Source organism: Trichomycterus rosablanca, chromosome 24, assembly GCF_030014385.1.
Source record: "Trichomycterus rosablanca isolate fTriRos1 chromosome 24, fTriRos1.hap1, whole genome shotgun sequence".
Taxonomy (NCBI): Eukaryota; Metazoa; Chordata; class Actinopteri; order Siluriformes; family Trichomycteridae; genus Trichomycterus; species Trichomycterus rosablanca.
In genome coordinates, this window is record NC_086011.1 from 15,782,256 (window position 1) to 15,801,691 (window position 19,436).

At 37.8% G+C, this 19,436-nt stretch overlaps 2 protein-coding genes, 1 long non-coding RNA gene and 2 other non-coding genes across 6 annotated transcripts; 3 read left to right on the plus strand and 2 right to left on the minus strand.

The window, feature by feature from the left end:
- Window positions 1–4,767: 4,767 nt before the first annotated feature.
- Window positions 4,768–6,192, plus strand: LOC134301901 (uncharacterized). The gene is made up of 4 exons (XR_010007491.1): window positions 4,768–4,873; window positions 5,072–5,122; window positions 5,466–5,533; window positions 5,639–6,192. It is a non-coding gene; the product is annotated as an uncharacterized LOC134301901 (long non-coding RNA).
- LOC134302158 (small nucleolar SNORD12/SNORD106) lies at window positions 4,910–4,997 on the plus strand. Its single transcript, XR_010007511.1, has one exon. It is a non-coding gene; the product is annotated as a small nucleolar SNORD12/SNORD106 (small nucleolar RNA).
- LOC134302163 (small nucleolar SNORD12/SNORD106) lies at window positions 5,298–5,387 on the plus strand. The gene has a single exon (XR_010007512.1). It is a non-coding gene; the product is annotated as a small nucleolar SNORD12/SNORD106 (small nucleolar RNA).
- Window positions 6,193–6,290: 98 nt separating the features above from the next.
- Window positions 6,291–7,889, minus strand: LOC134301991 (uncharacterized). Its single transcript, XM_062986944.1, has 3 exons — window positions 7,467–7,889; window positions 7,082–7,396; window positions 6,291–6,925 (listed from the first exon to the last, which is right to left on the minus strand). The coding sequence occupies exons 1-3, from the start codon at window positions 7,840–7,842 to the stop codon at window positions 6,717–6,719; spliced, it is 900 nt and encodes a 299-aa protein (XP_062843014.1). The 5' UTR covers window positions 7,843–7,889; the 3' UTR covers window positions 6,291–6,716.
- Window positions 7,890–9,750: 1,861 nt separating this feature from the next.
- cse1l (CSE1 chromosome segregation 1-like (yeast)) lies at window positions 9,751–18,790 on the minus strand. Of its 2 annotated transcripts, none has more exons than XM_062986719.1 (25): window positions 18,710–18,790; window positions 17,652–17,748; window positions 17,412–17,554; window positions 17,224–17,325; window positions 16,977–17,122; window positions 16,757–16,847; window positions 16,560–16,667; window positions 16,184–16,276; window positions 15,837–16,004; window positions 15,445–15,574; window positions 14,893–14,958; window positions 14,525–14,727; window positions 14,321–14,405; window positions 14,169–14,230; window positions 13,817–13,953; window positions 13,612–13,715; window positions 13,428–13,525; window positions 12,929–13,079; window positions 12,340–12,548; window positions 11,727–11,824; window positions 11,541–11,626; window positions 11,348–11,429; window positions 10,906–11,052; window positions 10,574–10,805; window positions 9,751–10,426 (listed from the first exon to the last, which is right to left on the minus strand). In XM_062986719.1, the coding sequence occupies exons 2-25, from the start codon at window positions 17,734–17,736 to the stop codon at window positions 10,337–10,339; spliced, it is 2,916 nt and encodes a 971-aa protein (XP_062842789.1). In that variant the 5' UTR covers window positions 17,737–17,748; window positions 18,710–18,790; the 3' UTR covers window positions 9,751–10,336. The 2 variants fall into 2 exon arrangements, with proteins under 2 accessions (XP_062842789.1, XP_062842790.1); XM_062986720.1 differs by having other exon boundaries at window positions 17,652–17,741; window positions 18,710–18,747.
- Window positions 18,791–19,436: the final 646 nt, after the last annotated feature.

Consider the following 19,436-nt stretch of genomic DNA (forward strand, 5'->3'; position numbering starts at 1 on the left):
CACCTCCTCGCTTGTCTGATTCATTTACCTTATTCTGAGCTGATGACAGGGATTAGCTTTTTGTTATGTTACACAATTAGTGATGTACACCAGAGGTTTTTAGCAAGGCTGTGAACTTAACCAGGTGCCAGGCCATAGGTCATTCAGTACTGGAACACAACAATGGGACAGAAAGCTCATTAGTAGTTTTTTGAGTGATTAACTTGAACAATCTGTTCAAGTAATATGCTAAATAAATAAATAAATTAAAAAACATGCACATTAGTTTATCAAAAATAAAAACATTTTAGCACAAACACATTCTCAAGGTCTTTAACAATTTTTGGACTGCAGACTGGGTCGCACTGTTAAAACATTTGGGAAAAAGCCAAATTTACAGAGCCTCAAACAAGTATTTGGGATTTTATCAGTTTGATAAATAACTGTACTCATTTTCCTAACAAAGACATAAAAAAGAAAGAAAACACTATCGACCTAAAAATTTTAAATTCAGTAGTATTCATCACTTGTTTGAAGCTTGGTTTAGTCACCATTAGTAACGATTAAAGCCAGTAGTATAGTTGTTGCTTAATGGCAATTATGTAGCTAGTAAACCAGAATGAATTCCAAAATTACACTTATGTATAGGTACAGTGTATCACAAAAGTGAGTACACCCCTCACATTTCTGCAGATATTTAAGTATATCTTTTCATGGGACAACACTGACAAAATGACACTTTGACACAATGAAAAGTAGTCTGTGTGCAGCTTATATAACAGTGTAAATTTATTCTTCCCTCAAAATAACTCAATATATAGCCATTAATGTCTAAACCACCGGCAACAAAAGTGAGTGCACCCCTTAGTGAAAGTTCCTGAAGTGTCAATATTTTGTGTGGCCACCATTATTTCCCAGAACTGCCTCAACTCTCCTGGGCATGGAGTTTACCAGAGCTTCACAGGTTGCCACTGGAATGCTTTTCCACTCCTCCATGACGACATCACGGAGCTGGCGGATATTCGAGACTTTGCGCTCCTCCACCTTCCGCTTGAGGATGCCCCAAAGATGTTCTATTGGGTTTAGGTCTGGAGACATGCTTGGCCAGTCCATCACCTTTACCCTCAGCCTCTTCAATACAGCAGTGGTCGTCTTAGAGGTGTGTTTGGGCTCATTATCATGCTGGAACACTGCCCTGCGACCCAGTTTCCGGAGGGAAGGGAACATGCTCTGCTTCAGTATTTCACAGTACATATTGGAGTTCGTGTGTCCCTCAATGAAATGTAACTCCCCAACACCTGCTGCACTCACGCAGCCCCAGACCATGGCATTCCCACCACCATGCTTGACTGTAGGCATGACACACTTATCTTTGTACTCCTCACCTGATTGCCGCCACACATGCTTGAGACCATCTGAACCAAACAAATTAATCTTGGTCTCATCAGACCATAGGACATGGTTCCAGTAATCCATGTCCTTTGTTGACATGTCTTCAGCAAACTGTTTGCGGGCTTTCTTGTGTAGAGACTTTAGAAGAGGCTTCCTTCTGGGGTGACAGCCATGCAGACCAATTTGATGTAGTGTGCGGCGTATGGTCTGAGCACTGACAGGCTGACCCCCCACCTTTTCAATCTCTGCAGCAATGCTGACAGCACTCCTGCGCCTATCTTTCAAAGACAGCAGTTGGATGTGACGCTGAGCACGTGCACTCAGCTTCTTTGGACGACCAACGCGAGGTCTGTTCTGAGTGGACCCTGCTCTTTTAAAACGCTGGATGATCTTGGCCACTGTGCTGCAGCTCAGTTTCAGGGTGTTGGCAATCTTCTTGTAGCCTTGGCCATCTTCATGTAGCGCAACAATTCGTCTTTTAAGATCCTCAGAGAGTTCTTTGCCATGAGGTGCCATGTTGGAACTTTCAGTGACCAGTATGAGAGAGTGTGAGAGCTGTACTACTAAATTGAACACACCTGCTCCCTATGCACACCTGAGACCTAGTAACACTAACAAATCACATGACATTTTGGAGGGAAAATGACAAGCAGTGCTCAATTTGGACATTTAGGGGTGTAGTCTCTTAGGGGTGTACTCACTTTTGTTGCCGGTGGTTTAGACATTAATGGCTGTATATTGAGTTATTTTGAGGGAAGAATAAATTTACACTGTTATATAAGCTGCACACAGACTACTTTTCATTGTGTCAAAGTGTCATTTTGTCAGTGTTGTCCCATGAAAAGATATACTTAAATATCTGCAGAAATGTGAGGGGTGTACTCACTTTTGTGATACACTGTAAGTCAGGTTAAAGTTCCTATTCATCTATTACCACTATGATTAATTAAGACACTTTATGTTGGGGTTCTTTTAATTTGCCATGCATCTTTGTGTATACAGTATTCTAAAAGTGAAAGTCTGATTTAGTGGGTTGTGTTAGATCATCACTCGTTCACACTTAGTGTTTTAGGAGCCGCACATGACAAAGAAGGCAGAATGGGGTAAAAACCACAGCTTTTCTTTATTAAAGGTTAACAATGGCTAATCCCATAATCTCATTTACACTGGTACTGGCACACCCTGGTCATGCCATCAACACCTCTGCATGCAGAGAGCACAGGTGTTAATGCTCACATTACTAGGTGCTAATTGGTCCATAGGGAGGTGCACTGGTGAGTGTATGGGTGTGTGATTTTAATGAGGTCAGTCCTATCATAGCTGAACCTGGTTCAACAGATTAAGTGACATACATTATTACATTATGACATAAAGTCCCTTTACATTTAATTTGCTATATTATTTTATTAATATTTATTAGGATTTTAATCTAATGTTTTACACACTTTGGTTACATTCATGACAGGACAGGTGGTTACTGGTTACACAAGTAACCTGACTGCATGTTTTTGGACTGTGGTAGGAAACCGGAGGAAACCCACACAGACACACACAGACACAGACACAGAGAGAACATGCAAAGTCCACACAGAAAGGATTCAGACCGCTCCACCTGGGAATCGAACCCAGAACCTTCTTGCTGTGAGGCGACAGTGCTACCCAAATGGCTATATTAAAAAATATGATAAATAAAATGATATGATGAATGAAATGATAAAATACCCAATTGCTGGTATTCAACATATAAATTTGCACTACTATTCCTACTAGTAATAATAACAATAATAATATTAATTTATTAATAATATGGCGGTAGTTTTGCGTCCATACAACCTGTTGTATTATTGTGCCATCCTACTGATTATCATTAAAAAAAAAATCATGAACATATTAATCAATTACACTTTAAATGCCAACTTAATTTAGACTTCAGTTTAGACATTGACCCAAATTGGAAAACAAAACGTTTTGTAAGTGTTGAAAAATCTTTATCCAGGCTATACTGCCACCTTGTGACCAAATCAAATTAAGGACTAGAAAATCAGAATAGAATAGAATAGAATAGAATAGAATAGAATAGAATAGAATAGAATAGAATAGAACGCCTTTTTTGATTCGTCATATATACATATACACTACAACAAAATTCTTTCTTCGCATATCCCAGCTTGTACGGCGCCCCTGGAGCAGAGAGGGTTAAGGGCCTTGCTCAAGGGCCCAACACTGGTTGCATAGCACAGCTGGGATTCAAACTCAACATTTCAGTTGATAGTCCAAACCCTCCCACTAGGCAACCGCTGTCCAAATAAAAAAAATTCTTAAGAAGTAGCTGTATTATTATTATTTAAAAGTTATTATTAAATAAATCTAATACTTGCAAACATTTACCTTATGTGTAGTAGGAAAATATATGTCAGCAAATTTTTACAAATATATATTTTACTTTTATCATTGTTCATTATTTTATTATTTTAAGCCAAAGGTTTATATAAACAAGACCAGTATGTATGGCCATATTCTTATTAGGTGAACAATCATAGTTGTTAAATGCAAATGTATAAGACATAAAATGTACATAATCAGTTACACATAGTACCTACTTGCTTCACAGTAGTGCCAGATGTCAAGAAATTCTGATTGTGTCTTTATTTTTTAAATATTTACTTTTCATTCTAATTGTTAACCATTTATTACATTCCAGGCGTAACAGCCCCCACTGTATGTCATGACAGTATAATGATTTATTTGAATGATGATTTCATGTTTCTTTCTTGGTAAGAGATTAAAACACATACACATGCACAAAATAAACAAATAATAATAAAAAAAATTAATAAAATATAATAACTAAATAATTATAAACAACTATTTTATGAAAGCTTGCTATCATTTAGTCACAAAAACAGTTGCAAAAACTGTTACTTCCAACTGAATGTAAGAGTTATACTTGAATTGTGGATTAGTAAACATACATTTTTTAAAAACCTTAAAACATTATTAACGTACCCCTTTGAATGACGCACGCGCAGTACGTATTTCCCAACAGCGCATGCGTGGTTCGCTCTTTAAAACTGGAAACGCACCCTCGTGTCTGTTCTTTTCTGCTGCAGCGAGGTAAGCTAGACGTGTGTTTGTTGGAAACCTTGTAGTTATTGCTAATATAGTCAAATATAACGTCTATACTAATCTGTATTAGTGGACTTGTATAAACTAGTTATGTTTTGTACAAAAATAGATATTTTGAGAATTAAGTCGTGCGTATTAAATAGTTGATTTTGTGAGCACGTGGTGTGAGGCCTTCTAGACACGTGGTTAGTTCAGTGAATGTGTTTAAGTCTGAATTAGTGGTTAATACGAACAAACATTAATTAATATCTTTACAAAACATAAAATATGACTTTGTTTGACTGCATTTATTCTTATTTCCACCCCCATGCAGAGTTGGTGGTTCCTGATGGCTGGGTTTTGGTGTTCAGCAGAACCTCCTGCTGTGTATTTCATGGTGAGTTTAATGTAACATTTGCTTCATTTATACTTCATTATGGCCCTGATGACTAAACTTTTTTCCCCAGCAGATCGACACTGTTGACTTTTGAAATTTAAGCCAAATTGTCTGAGCCATTAATATTAAATTGTGTGTAAATGTACTAAAGTGTAGCTGCTGAATGAATACTTAAACCTTTCTTGCTTTTACCTCCAGATTATGAGACCAAATGGGTGACTGACCGCAGCAGCTGGCTTTTAAATTCAAGTAAGCATTGATTTCTTATTTGTTTCAACGACCTATAAACAATGGTATGGCTAGAGAATTTGATTCTTATCCATATTATTATTGACCAGGTCACTCTGCCTTGTTTAGCAGTTGTGAGCACCCCCAATAGTATTTTTAAACAAGTTTAAGTGCTTTAAATACAATACTTTGCAGCAGTGGTGTAAATGATGACTAAACTTTTTTCCCCAGCAGATCGACTATGTTGACTGTTCTGTGTTTAAGCCAAATATTCTGATACACCACTCAGTATGTACCCGTCAGGCAATGCATGCTTTATTTTTTTTGTTCTAAACATTTGATTTTTTTTTTTTTTTTTTGCCAGGATGAATTACTTTTCAGATTAGAGTGTGATGTGAACTTACTGCCTGCTTCCTTTTGGAGATGCACAAGGTATTTTATTCTTTTAAACTCTTCTTCTGAGCATATTGACTTTAATCCAAGCATTTCTAAAATGCTTTTCTATAGTTTTAAATATTTATAATCCTTATTTTTCAGGATGACCCTGGATGGTTAAATTGTTGCCCTGATGCTGCTCTTCTGATGAGTACAGGTTAAGAACTTGTGGTTTGGAAGCGGTTCCTTCAGCAGTTTCCACCAAATACAACCACGTGGTGATCTGCACACAATGAAGTGCATATGGAGTTGGGCAGATCGATCCAAATATCGATAGTATCAATACCAACGTTGGGACTGGAATCGGTTACATACTAGGGTGATGGGATTGATACTTTAGTTTCAGGTTCTTATCTCGGGAGTACTATAGTAACCCTTTTGTGTTAACTGTGATTCCTTTAATTAGGCTTCATGTAGCTAGGCTAGATGAGCCCCCCCCCCCCCCCCCCCAGAAGAGGTTGAGAATTAGTCAGTAGTTTGTGCTTTTGATTAATTTGCATAATTGTGTGGACTTTTTTTTACTGAAAGCCAGAAAAATGCAATGAAATAGAAATCCGAGCAAATTTGTGTAAACTAGAGTTGTCACTACTATCTTTTTCTAATGTTTTGATGCTGTTTGGTTAAATTTAATGTATTAAAGTAAAATTTAAAACAAACTTCTCATGTGTTTTGTGCTGAACTAATCAGTAAAGAATGGCTGCAACACAGTACATTTTCATTTGATATTACACTACAATTAGAAAAATGTATAGGTATTGAAAACGAGCCACAGACTGAATTTATTGGTGCTATAACACCTTTACAATGCATGATCCTACAAATATCCCAAAACATACAATTCATACATACAGTTTTCATAACTCACAATAAAATTATAAATAAATAAAAAAACTTAACAGTGAAGCATGTATTTTGTGTGCTGTGTAGATTTAAATTGTTAGTATAATGCAGACCTATAGCTAATGCTTATATTACAGTGCAAAACACTCAATATTATGAGAACATGCTTTGGCTGAATTTGGTTTATAATTTCTAAAGCTACTAATAACTGAAACATGGTTAAAAATGCTGGGCACATTTTAAGAGTGAGATTTCACTTGCATAGTTGTAGACAGGTAAAAGGTGTAGACAGGTGGTTTGTGGCATTGTATAAAACTTCATTAAAAATGTGTAAAAATGATTAACCATTTAGGATTGGCTGAGTTGAAGAAGGCTTAATCATTTGAGTTTCCTCTTGAACAGGACAACGGGACCTGGACGTCACTGGTTGAGATCTTTTAAATCTTGCAATAAGACATGAAATCAGTCCCACTGCTGCCAATCCTAGAACTAAAGCCAGCACTGCAACTCCATACCAGCAGTAGTCAGGGGTTGCTGATTGTTGGTCCTCTTGTTAAAAAAAAAACACAGATTATATAAATAAGTGTTTAAATAAGGATGAAACACGTAACTAATGTTGATTCACAAAAAACAATAATTTATCAGTAAAGTTTAAATGGTTTAAAACGAGTTGTTATAGGGTGCTTACAAGCAGGTTGTACTCACCATGCACATGCAGAAGAACAGCAGATGGTTCTCCATTCCTGGATTCATCATGGATGAAGCACAGATACAAGCCTGCATCAGACTGGTCAACAGAAGTGATGTATAAAGAAAGATCACCATCCAGAAAGCCTTCCTTTGACAGCATGAATCTGCCTTCTGGTGCTTTCTCAGGGGTCTCAGGTTTGTCTTGATGAGTGTACTGGTGAACAGTCTGTCCATTTTTCTTCCATTTAACGTCCTTGGCATCCCGTCGAGTGTCACCATAGCAGGGCAGAGAGACATTTTCACCTACCCGAGCGTTGATGACCAAAGGGACTGATGGACAGATCACATTTGTGTAAGAAAACTGTTATTTATTTATTTTAACCAATGTAAGAGCACTTACCGTAAACGTTTAATTTGACTTCACTAGCTTTATTATCACAGGTGCATCTGTAGGATCCGGCATTGTTGTAGACTGTTGTGCTGATGGTCATGGAGAAGTTTCCTCCACTGGTGTCTCCCAGCATTGTGAACCGGTTTTGAAAACCATTTTTAGTTTGCCATTTACCGTTCTGATACTTGATAATGACGGCAGTTACAGGGAGAAAAATCCACCACTGAACCTCGGACGTGTTTTCAGAGCACTGACACGGTAAAGTTACAGATTTATTCACGATGCTCTCGATGACACTGAAACCCTGACAGTGAAGAACTGAGCAGTAAACCAAGAGGAAAACAGCGTAAACCTTGAGCATGTTTACATAAATAATCCCTGCCATGTCCACAGCTATTTCAGATTACCGGAAACTACATGAGGGTAAATACATGCAGCAGATTTGTTAACATCCGCTCCGTTAGTTTCCAAATGTAATGTGACTAGAAGGAGCTTTAAAGTTACCACCCTCACTCACCTGCTCCTCCCTATTGGAGTCGGGCTTGTGTGATTGGTTGGAAATCCTGGTCAGACTTCTGTTTGATCTAAAGTAACCCTTAGAGTAGGTAAGTGTCTACCGTAGTTTCTCTCAGAGAATCAGCTGTGATGCAGGACGCAAAACCTTGTAACTTGAGTCATATATATATATATATATATATATAATGGTGATGTAGCACTGTGGTAAACATGCCTCTGTAGTATTTAATAAGTGTGTTGCAGGCATCAAATTCTAAATGTTTATATTTACAAAATACAATCAAGTTGATCAGTGAAGACATTCTTTTCTTTTTACTTTTGCCAGTTATAGTTCAGGAGAATTTATTGCACATTAGAAAACATCCCAACTTTTGTAAGTGAACATTTGGATAAGATCAGTGGCCTCAGCCATGTTAAAATTTAACAAGCAGAATTAAAAAAAATCTAATTGTGTTTGGCTGTATTATTGTGCACTAGCTCATCGATTTAAGTCAAGTGTCAGACAGGAGACAAGAGGTTTGTCAGGTTACACCACTTGGTACAATTACAGTTCATTAAGCAAAGTTATATAAACGACTTACACTATATGAACAAAAATTTATGGACACTTGTTGGACATCCCGTTCCATTAATATGGAGTTCCTAAAAAGTTTTCGCGCCAAAGCCATAAGAATTATACAAGTGCTTTTTTTTATTGGCAATTGGACAAATCTATAAGACAATTCAGACAATGAAAATAATGGAAATGTGACAATATAAAGGTCTTTATTTAAAAATGACACATCAGAATTGCTTGATATTAACTGAGTGACATCTACAGATGGTGTACTATCATTATGCAGTGGAATTATTCTGTGGAAACAAGAGAATTCCTTTTTATAACAATCTAGATTGAAATTAATAGAAATGTGACAATATAAAAGGCCTTAATTTAGAAATGACACATCAGAATTGCTTGATATTAACTGAGTAACATCTACAGATGTACTATCATTATGAAGTGGAATTATTCTGTGGAAAGTAGAGAATTCCTTTTTAAAACAATCTAGAGTAAATTATTAGAAATGTGATAATATAAAAGGCTTTTATTTAGAAATGATACATCAGAATTGCTTGATATTAACTGAGTGACATCTACAGATGGTGTACTATCATTATAAAGTGGAATTATTCTGTGGAAACAAGATAATTCTTTTTAATAAGTCTAGACTAAAAATAATAAAAATTTTACAATATAAAAGGCATTTATTTAGAAATGACACATCAGAATTGCTTGATAGTAACAGTGTAAACTACAGATGGTGTACTATCATTATGAAGTTGAATTATTCTGTGGAAACTAGAGAATTCCTTTTTATAACAATCTAGATTGAAATTAATAGAAATGTGACAATATAAAAGGCTTTTATTTAGAAATGATACATCAGAATTGCTTGATATTAACTGAGTGTAAACTACAGATGGTGTACTATCATTATGAAGTGGAATTATTCTGTGGAAACTAGAGAATTCCTTTTTAAAACAATCTAGAGTGAAATTAATAGAAATGTGACAATATAAAAGCCTTAATTAACCTTAAACGTTGAATGGAAAGAAATAAGATCTGATCATAAAGGCATTTGTTGGTTGTCTTGTTAGAGTAGCTGTATATGCATTATAGTTCAATAACATAGTTGCATGGTTATAAATGCATGTCAAATATTTAAACATCTTTTTGGACATCCTATCCCATTAATATGAAGTTTCTAAAAGATTTTTAAAACACAAAAACCATAAGAATTATACAAGTGCTTTTTTTATTGACAATTAGACAAAGCCATAAGACAAATTGGACAAAAACACAGATACATGCAACAAAAACACTGTTTTAGTGCTTAAACAGCCCTTATTTATACAGTAAAAACAACTCCAGGAACAGCATGGACAAACAGCAGGTTTTACAAATTGTAAATACATCCCATTCTAGCCAAATTGTACTGATAAATGTGTCACATATTGTAAGTTTAACCTCAAAACACTTAAGGATATTTTTCCTGAATTTAAGACGCCTGTTGAATGACGGTAAATGCATGACTCAGAAAGAAGTGCTAGATAACAAATCAGGAAATATGTTGTATTGTTCTACAGATACAACATGCTGTGGTTGAACCTCCATCATAGACTTCTCACTTTGGCAAGTGCTTTTCTCTTCTCAGTCCACTGTTTTACCCAGAGAATCAATTTCAGCTCACGGAACCCCTCAACACACAATTTTGGGCCGAATGTCAAATCAATTGTTTGTCTGTGGAGATTCGAACTGTTGCACCTGAACTTCACAACTAACAGACTCCAGAGATGAAAATAAGGAGGAAGGCGTGTCTGCTTTAGACAAGCTGAACTGAAGCTGCCTGGAGATAGCCCTGCAGGAACTGGAGCGCCTCAGCGTTCAAGCTCGTACTCAGCATGGAGGGCACCTATAAAAAAGCATTACATTAAAGGAAACACTGTTAAAGATGCACAAATATCCACACAGAGTGTCAACACGTCATTAACCTTTTGCACTTTAATAAGCATTGTGTGTGGGGGTGTGTGTGTGCGGGGATGTGTGTGGCGTTTCTCACCCTTCCAGGGCAGGCAGTGGAGAGTTTGTGTAAAGACTGGGCAAGCAGGATTTTGGGGTTGCTGACAGCGTCTCCAATAGGATCGTGCTCCTTCTTGCCAGCAAATGCCAGCTGGGAGAAAGCAGTCTGGTAACCCGGTGTGTCCTCTATATCGATGAAGTGCTCGTCGTCAGGGATGCTGTCGTCCTCGGGCAACTCAAACAACCCGATTAGGGCCTGCAGGACCAGAGGCCTACAAACAAAAGACATGTGTAAAATGCACGCAGGTCCAAGATGAGGAGTGTATTATTTTAATTATTTACATTTTATTTGATGAAGGCATGCTCTCCTACCAGAGTTTGGTGTACTCTGTGTCCATCATAGCTGGGCATTCTGTGAGGATCTTTGTGATTCCCACTGCACAGATCTTCTTCTCCACCTGCCCTGACACTTTCTGCACCTCCGGGATCACAATCTTCTCCAGCACCATGCCGAACATCCTGGCATACAAATAAAAAGTAAATGTTGTGAATGAAGCGTATAATTTTATCATCCAGAGACTAGAAAAGTGCATAAATAGAAAGATCTACTTATTCAGCTGAATCTGATTTCAGAAAAAGCAGGTTACATGAGCACTTTAATCATTAGATAACTGTAGAAGTGTGTTAGTGGTTGAATTCGAAAACACACCGTCACTGGTGCCAAAAACAAGTAAACTCTGCTCATGGTCCAGTAATTGCTCCACAATCTGCTCCCCCTGTAATTACTAATCATTTTAACAACATTTATACTCACTTGGGCTGGATGTCGTCAAACATCTCTTGCAAAGCAATCGCCCCATACTTCACACCATAGAGGTTAATGAAGACAAGAAAACCTGCAGGGAAAATAAATTGTCATAGGTTAGTGCGTTCATGCAAAAAAAAAATTTCTACAGTTTCACTTTACTAATCATTTATATACATATTTGAAATCCAATCCCACTTACTTTTGACAAACTTTGTGGTCTTGGAGCTCTGCAGTCTCTGGAAGAGCAGGATGAAAATCTGCTTTCTATACTGACCAACAGCCTCACTGAAAACCAAATAAATTGGTCAATAATACTGTCAGATTTCCTACATGAGCAGATGTGCACAACAGCATGACGGTTCCAGTGTTAGTGATGATGACTTACGGTGGCATGTGCTCTATTATACTGTTAAGCAAATAGAAGCCCTGGTGGTCGTTAGCCTTGGAGGCGATGAGCTTCTGGAACACCCCCAGCAGGCCAGGCTGTAGAAACAAAGATGAAGAACATATTATAGACCAGGTAAAATAATCTTGTTTAAAATATTACGGGTAAACAATCACATTAATGTAATTAGAGACCATTTAAAACCTCCCCAAAGCTATGCGCTATGCACTGGATCTTTGTATGAGTCTGGAAAAAAACATGGTACTCTACCGCCTGTAATAGCTGCTTTTGGTGATGGATTTAGTTTTATTGTGCCGTCATTAGGAGTGGCCACAGCAATCGTCTGCATATTTGGACCATTGGGTTCGACACATTTTTATGCTGGATGCTCTTCTTGGTGAAACCCTCATATCTATCCAGGCTTGGGACTGGCACTAAGGGGAAAGCGATGTTTGCCCCCAATGCCTAGATGTGGATTGCAAGCCAGGCTTTTCCATACATCCATGCCTGACCTTACAAATCCTCTTTTGACTAAACAGAGAAATTCCCTCAGACCCACTGCAAAATACTCAATAGCAGCGAGGAGAATATTATCAGAATATAAGGTACTCACAATTTTATCTGCAGCTGAGCTGGCGATGGTAGAACTTCCTTTCTGCAGGTAAGCCTGAAGCAGGCGCACCAGAGGCGGGATGTTGCCCGCACGCTCCCAAAGGACAGGCTGGAGCAGGTGGGGGAACAGGGCCATGTAGGAGGAAGGGATAGCACTAGCGTGAATCTCCAGCAGCAAAGACATCACCTGGAACACGTACGGTACAAACTCTGCACAGGAGGCAAGAAAAAGGAAGAAAGAGGTTCTAGATTTGATCAAACAGGACAATAATGTTATTAAAATCAATGTTCAAGGGGTAAAAATAGTACATATTCACACAACACGAGTAAGTCTAATTGTCACATTGCAGGTGGAGCCTTTTGCAGTAAGTGTTCGGTCACAGAGGACGGACTGTATAAACGTTACACAACAAAGTATTCTTTTATGTGGCAGCATTATGTGATTTAAAATGTGTCTAAATATATAAAATTTAATTTAATAGAATCGATGACTGGCATCTGTATATATGAATACAGATGCCCCCCAGTCAATTATAATATACAGTTTTGCACACAACAGCTGACAGCTAAAAAAAAAAACCTTTACACACCCTGCACATCATTCTGAAGAATCTCTGTAAAGACAGGAAACAGGGCCTCTTCAAAGCTGGTCACAATCGCAGGGTTTGCCTTGCAGGTGATCCGGATGGACAGGCACAGTGACTCAAAGAGGTAGTGGTTGAAATGAGGTTTGCTGGGATTCTGAGAAAACATGACATCAGCTTACATATAAAAAGGAATTCTGACAAACATAAGCAAGCAAACAATTTGGTTTAACTGCTAAAAAGGCTTTTTGAAATCAGCATTGCGTCAACATTCATAAAGTCCTTTCACATTAACCATGTTCCATCCTGCCTTTAGGATCAAGTCCTATTTGGGAAGTGTCCCCTTTACTGGATGGAGGTTTATCTGTGTCCGGTCTGTGTGTCAACTGCCACAACTAGATACAGAGACTATCAGACTGGACACTACAACTAGTTCATGAGTCCAATACAAGTCCACACCTACACTTTTATGTTAAAGCTTTAAGCCAATTGGTTATTGGCTTACCTTGCTGACTAGGAGGAGCTTTTGGGTGAGCTGGCCAATCAGTGTAGGAATGTAGGGCACAATGGCTTCCTGAAGGAGCGAAAAGCTTCGCATGATGGCTAAAAACACACGAATTTACACACAAAGAGTCTTATAAACTTCACACAAGATTAAAAACCAATAAGCCAATATAGTATTTGAGCACCTTTCATGATATATTCGTTTTCTGATGAGCCTGGTATCGTCAGAGCTTTAAATAGACTGTTGAGCAGCAGCTCTGTAAAAGGAGCAACCTCAGCAACTGTGAGACTAAAACAAGAAAAGAAAAACATTACTTACAGTATTTAATAGACAAAATGTGGGCTTAAAACCTTCTGTTTGAGATGATGTAAGAAAGTAGCTGCACGTACAGTGTGGTATTGTTTGCCCCCCTCATGGTAAAGACACGTTCCAGAGCATGAGCTGCATACGTGTGCTGCACTGTGCTCTCTGTCTGCAGGTGATTAACCATTAGAGGAATCGTCTGCAATAGATGTTCTTTAGGAAGCTGAAATGAGACCAGAGATGGTAAGAGACCAAGTGCAGATTTAGAGACTTTAACTAGTTTTAGGCCTCTAAATTCTCACATCTGTGGTAATAATTTTTTCCAGATGTTTATGCATCTATTGCACCTGATTAATAACTTACTCACATTAAGCAGACAGCAGGTCTGAAAGATATTGGTAAATTGTGTTAAAACACACAGGACACAGATGAACTCACCTGACTTCTAAAGGTCATGACGTACTTAATGGCATCTGCTTTTAAAACCGGAAATTCATTCACTGCACACACAGTAAAAACAAGCAACACATTTTAATGATGTAGCACAGTGTAAAAATATGAATTTAAAATAAAAATCCAAGCCTTCTTACCATTAGGGGACTTTAGATCTGGTAAAATGTGGTTGACAAAGAACTCGGTCAGATTCACCAACTCGTTGGCTTGTGTTATTCCATGCTAAACACGATTAGAGCAAACAGTTAGAAAACTAGACCTTACTCCAATGCTGACTAAGTAGAATGACCCTATTATTCCACAATGCTTAAAAAGTCAAAAGGAGATACATCAGTCCTAACCTTCTGCGTCTGGGCTTTAGATGCCAGTGATGTAACCAGATAGATAGCGGCATCCTTATGCTTCCAGTTCGCTGCAGGGTTCTTGGCGTACTCAGTCAGCATAGAGTTTACATAGCCAGAGAAGATGGCTGTCACAGGACCCTCAAAGTACTTGCAGAGCCCTCGAACAAGGTCACATGCAGCCCGTCGCCTTGTATCAATGTCTAAGGAAAACAGCCATTCAGAAACCATGTTTGTACAGTGTTTCTTGGTGATCTAAGTTACAATACACTAAAGTGCTATATCAAAAACAGGCATTTCAGATTCAACATATCTAAAAGCTGGTTAAACTTGACTGTAATTATATTAGTGAGTATAATTGTTAATACCTGATCCTTCGAGATCTCTTTTTATATATTCTTCTGAATTATCCTCGAATGCTTCTTCATCTGCACCTGTACAGAACACACACACGAACACACACATTAGGGCTGATGTTGCCTGAAAAGATGCAAAAGACTTAGAGAAGAAAACCACAATGTTTATATTGTATTATCATTTATGTATTTTTATTAATGACTCTTTATATCAAGTATTAATATCTATTATTGTATTGTTATTAATGTCCCATATTGCCTTTAGGATCAAGTCCTACTTAGGAAATATCCCCTTTACTTCACGGTCGTTTATCTTTGTCCTGCCTGTGTGCCCACTGCCACAGCTGGAGACCGAGACTACAGACTGGACATTTGGTGTTGGTACATGATCTTCACTTGAATGGTTCATTTTTGCCAACTTTGCCTATGTATTGAGGTACCTTATTGTAAACAACTTATAATGGAAACCATCATCATGTCATTTGGAAACCACCATAATTAGACTGTGATCATTAATAAATAAGTAACAGACTAACTGAGAAGCAACTGAAATTCTGCACATACTTCTGAATTCCATGTTGGGGATGATGACCTTTTCACAGATGCTGGTGAGCGTGTTCTGGTCTTCAAACAGATGCTTGTAGTGCGGCCTCTCGCACACCGATGCCAGAAACTGAATAGCATTGCTCACCAACTGCGAGAGCCATAAAAAGCCGTGAGTCTTTTCAAGTACAGCATGTCAGGGCAAATGTCTATGTCAGACATCTGCCTCTTAATGACAGTATTAATTAAAGAGAAGGAGGAGAGAGTTGTAACTTTAAACTTTAACAAAAAAATTAATGTAATTAAGAATGCACAATAAGAGTCGAATGAACTAATGATAACTAATTGTAGGCTCATACTACATAACACAGAAATCTCACAATCTCACCATATTAATAAAATCATTGACTCACCAGGTCATATTTGACTTCCTGGCCTGTCGTCACAAGCAGGTTCCAGATAGCAGTGACAAAGCGAGGCAGGTAGGGCTGAAACTCCTCATCATATTTCTGGGCATAAAGTGCTGCGTTATCACAGATCTGTGATTTCAGTAACTCCAGGAGACCAGCCTCCTCCTCATCCTGCAACACGAGCAAAAACAACTCATTACAAATTGTCACTAAAACGACAGTTGCATTTAGATTGCATATAACTCCAACAAGTCAGATTCAACCTGTTTTTTTCGGCTCAAAACATTCTGTAAAACAGTGGCTGTTAATATTATAACTGTGTAAACATAGCGGAAATTCAGTACACTTACATCAGTCTGTAGAAGCTTGTTATCCAAGGTTAACAAATTATGGAAATTAGTCATCCAGGTCTCCATGTTGTCCTCAAAAAACTCTGGAAGATCCTGGACACAATATAGAGCAAAGCAACATAGTTAAATGTAAGTAAGTCCAGGATGCTTTATACTACTGGGCACAAATACTCACGAGCAACAGCAACAATCAAGAAATATTAACATACAACAAGGGACAAAAAAAAATCTGTAACGTGGTCATCCTAATTAAGTTTAATAATTATAGTGGCATTTTGAACAGGACTGAGGACTAATCGCATTCTTGGTAAACCTTATACAAGACTAGCATTAAGACATAACATAAACAAACTGTAAAGTTGCACCTATACTGTACCTGGAAGTTTAGACTGTAGAACAGCTTTGAAATGAGTATAAGTGACGAGAAGAGAACCTTCAGTGCATTGATGTCTGTAGCGTGAGTTTGACACAAGTCAATTGTAGCCTAAACCCAAAAAAACAAAGATATACTTTAACATTATGCATTTAACTATGCATATTAATTGGGGGAGAAACATCCCAGACTGTGTTTACCTTAAAAAGCTCTGTAAGAGGCTGAGCAAAAGTGTCCAGCACCAACTTGATCTCCTGCCACAGCTCATTGGACTTAAACTCATGCCGATACCTAAAAAAGAAGAACATAAGGGATTTTTTCTTGAGAGGATAAAATCCCCAATGCTGTTTAGCAAACATCTGGTGCAATCCACAAACAAATAAAAGCACACAGCTCATGTTGTCAAAAGAGCATAAATACCTTTTAAAGAGCGAGTGAGCGGTTCGAAGCACACCATTGATAATGTGAAAATCTCCACTCTGGAAGCGCGTCACCATCTCTGTTAGGAGGTCAGGCCACTTCTGAGGGAAATCTTCTCGCCCAATGATACTGATAGCATCACTCAGCTAAAGAAGACCAACATGGTTAAATCCAAATGGTGCCATATAGGGTCCATAAAATACATATCTGTAAAAAAAAAAAAAGAAAGACAAAAGACAGCTGGTACCTGTTTCTGTATCTGCTCTGGGCTGGTTAGAGTTAAATTGACAATATTAGCCTTGATAGCTGCGCGGTCTTGATCAGAAATTTTGTTCGGCTCATCTTCGACCTAAAAGAAATTTAAACATCCATTGCTTGATTATTCTGAGAAAGGAATGAAGATATGTTTAAAGACCAAGAAACGCTTAGACTCACTATACGCCAGTTTCTCTTAATGTAGTTCTTGAAGGTGACTGCTGCACACACTCGGATAACGTTATCCTGGGACTTCTCTAAAGCCGTGAGTAACAGAATGGGGTAGTTCTGATGACCCTCCACTGACTCTAGAAACTTCTCGGCTGTCGGGGAAAATAACACATCAATTTTTTAGTGCCACAAACATTCAAGGAATTTAAAACATATTCCTATTCAAAACATTTGTCATGAAAATCTTACCTGGTCGCCTGACAAGTGGATCAGGGTTTAACGTTTTCTGCAGGTACTCAGTCAGAGTTTGAAGGTTGGCATCATTTAGCTCCATGCTAGCTGAAGACTTCAAAATAAATAAGTAAGTAAATAAATACATAAATAAAAGGTAGTTTAAGCAAAGATCGATTGATTATGGCTAATACACATTAAGTAGCATTCAGTTTCCATTTACCTCCCATAATTTACCAATAAGCCTGGCACATGAGTTTGTTCCTAATACATTTACATTTCAGTCATACTTTGTGTAGAATGTATGCCTTTTAAGCCAGCCTTAACCAGGGGTGTGAATAATTCTGGACTTTTGAAACTGAACAAGATAAGATGAGAGCACTGCTAGCTTTGATTCATTCAGCACTGCAGCAGCAGCAAGGCCTTCTGCCACCAGCTCATATTTTGTTAGTATGTAGAAAAAATAAAATCTCACAGCTCCACAATACCACCCTTTTACAGCAGGCTAACATTTCAAATGTAACCAGCATAGTGAAGTATGTTAGCTTACAGCAAACAGGCTGGATAGCGGTTAGGCTAAAATTGCTAACTAATCAGTTAGCCGGCTAAATAATGACCTCATTCCATTAAAGATATAAGATATAAGATATAACAAACAAGAAACATGAGTTTAATTCGCTACTTTAGATTATTATAAACGTTCAACCTATCTGGTTTAATATTAACCCGCCCATATGAATGAATAAGAGTTTAAGCCTGGCTAACGTTAGCCAAGTGGTACTGATACTGGCTATGGCTGCGTCTCAAAGCGCACACTGCTTTACTAAATAGTGCGTCAACATGTGATTACCGCGGGTCCCTGTTTAGGGTTCTATGTAGTGAGTACTGTGCGGTTTGAGACGCAGCCTTCGTCAGCTAGCATTTACCACTGAACTAGTTAAAGCATGGTTTCAAACACAACTATCGCCTTTAAGGGAAATATCCCAATTAAACATAATTAACCTCAAGATGAGTTTATTTTCCGAATGGTCGTACATTGAATGTTGTATTTAATAATAAAAGTGAGTGAAACTTACCGTGTGTTTTTCAGAGGCACAAACTTCAGCCGCTTTCAAACGACTCGCACAACTGCGCGGTCACGACTACACGCATGCGCAGTACCAACCGCAGCAAACTACTCAATCCCAAAGTACTTAAGGGTTAGAATAGCCGTGTGAAGGGGTCAATACATAGCCAACTAGACACTGAATAAACACCATAACTATTATTAGTATTATTATGAAAAAATATACAATAAAGACTTGTGCACCGTGTGCAGTACATTAAGTATACAAAAGACTTTACAGCTGACTGTTAATAACCAAGCTCAACAGCACCGGTACTTGTTAGCTTAGCCGCTAAGCTAATTCCGCTCTGTATTTATAATTCTCCATCATAATAATATTGTAATACATACCTGTATTATTTAAAGCGCTCACATTTCTTGTTTCTTGTGCTTTACTTTCTCGTCACTTCTGAATGAAACGTCACCACATGATAACTAACTCATACCACGTAGTTGTGCTTGTCGGGTGAATAAATATGTCCATTTTAATTGTAGACCGAATATGTTTGTCCTTGTTCGTTTAAATGTATAATTAGATGCTGATCTGTTTACATTTATAAGCACAAAGTCAAAAGCAATGAACAAAATAATAATTAAAAAAAAAAAAAAATTAAACAAAAAAAAAATCGCAGAGCTTCACTGCGCATGCGTACGCATAATTTTGGCGTAAATACGAATTTGCGTAGGACGCGTAAAGT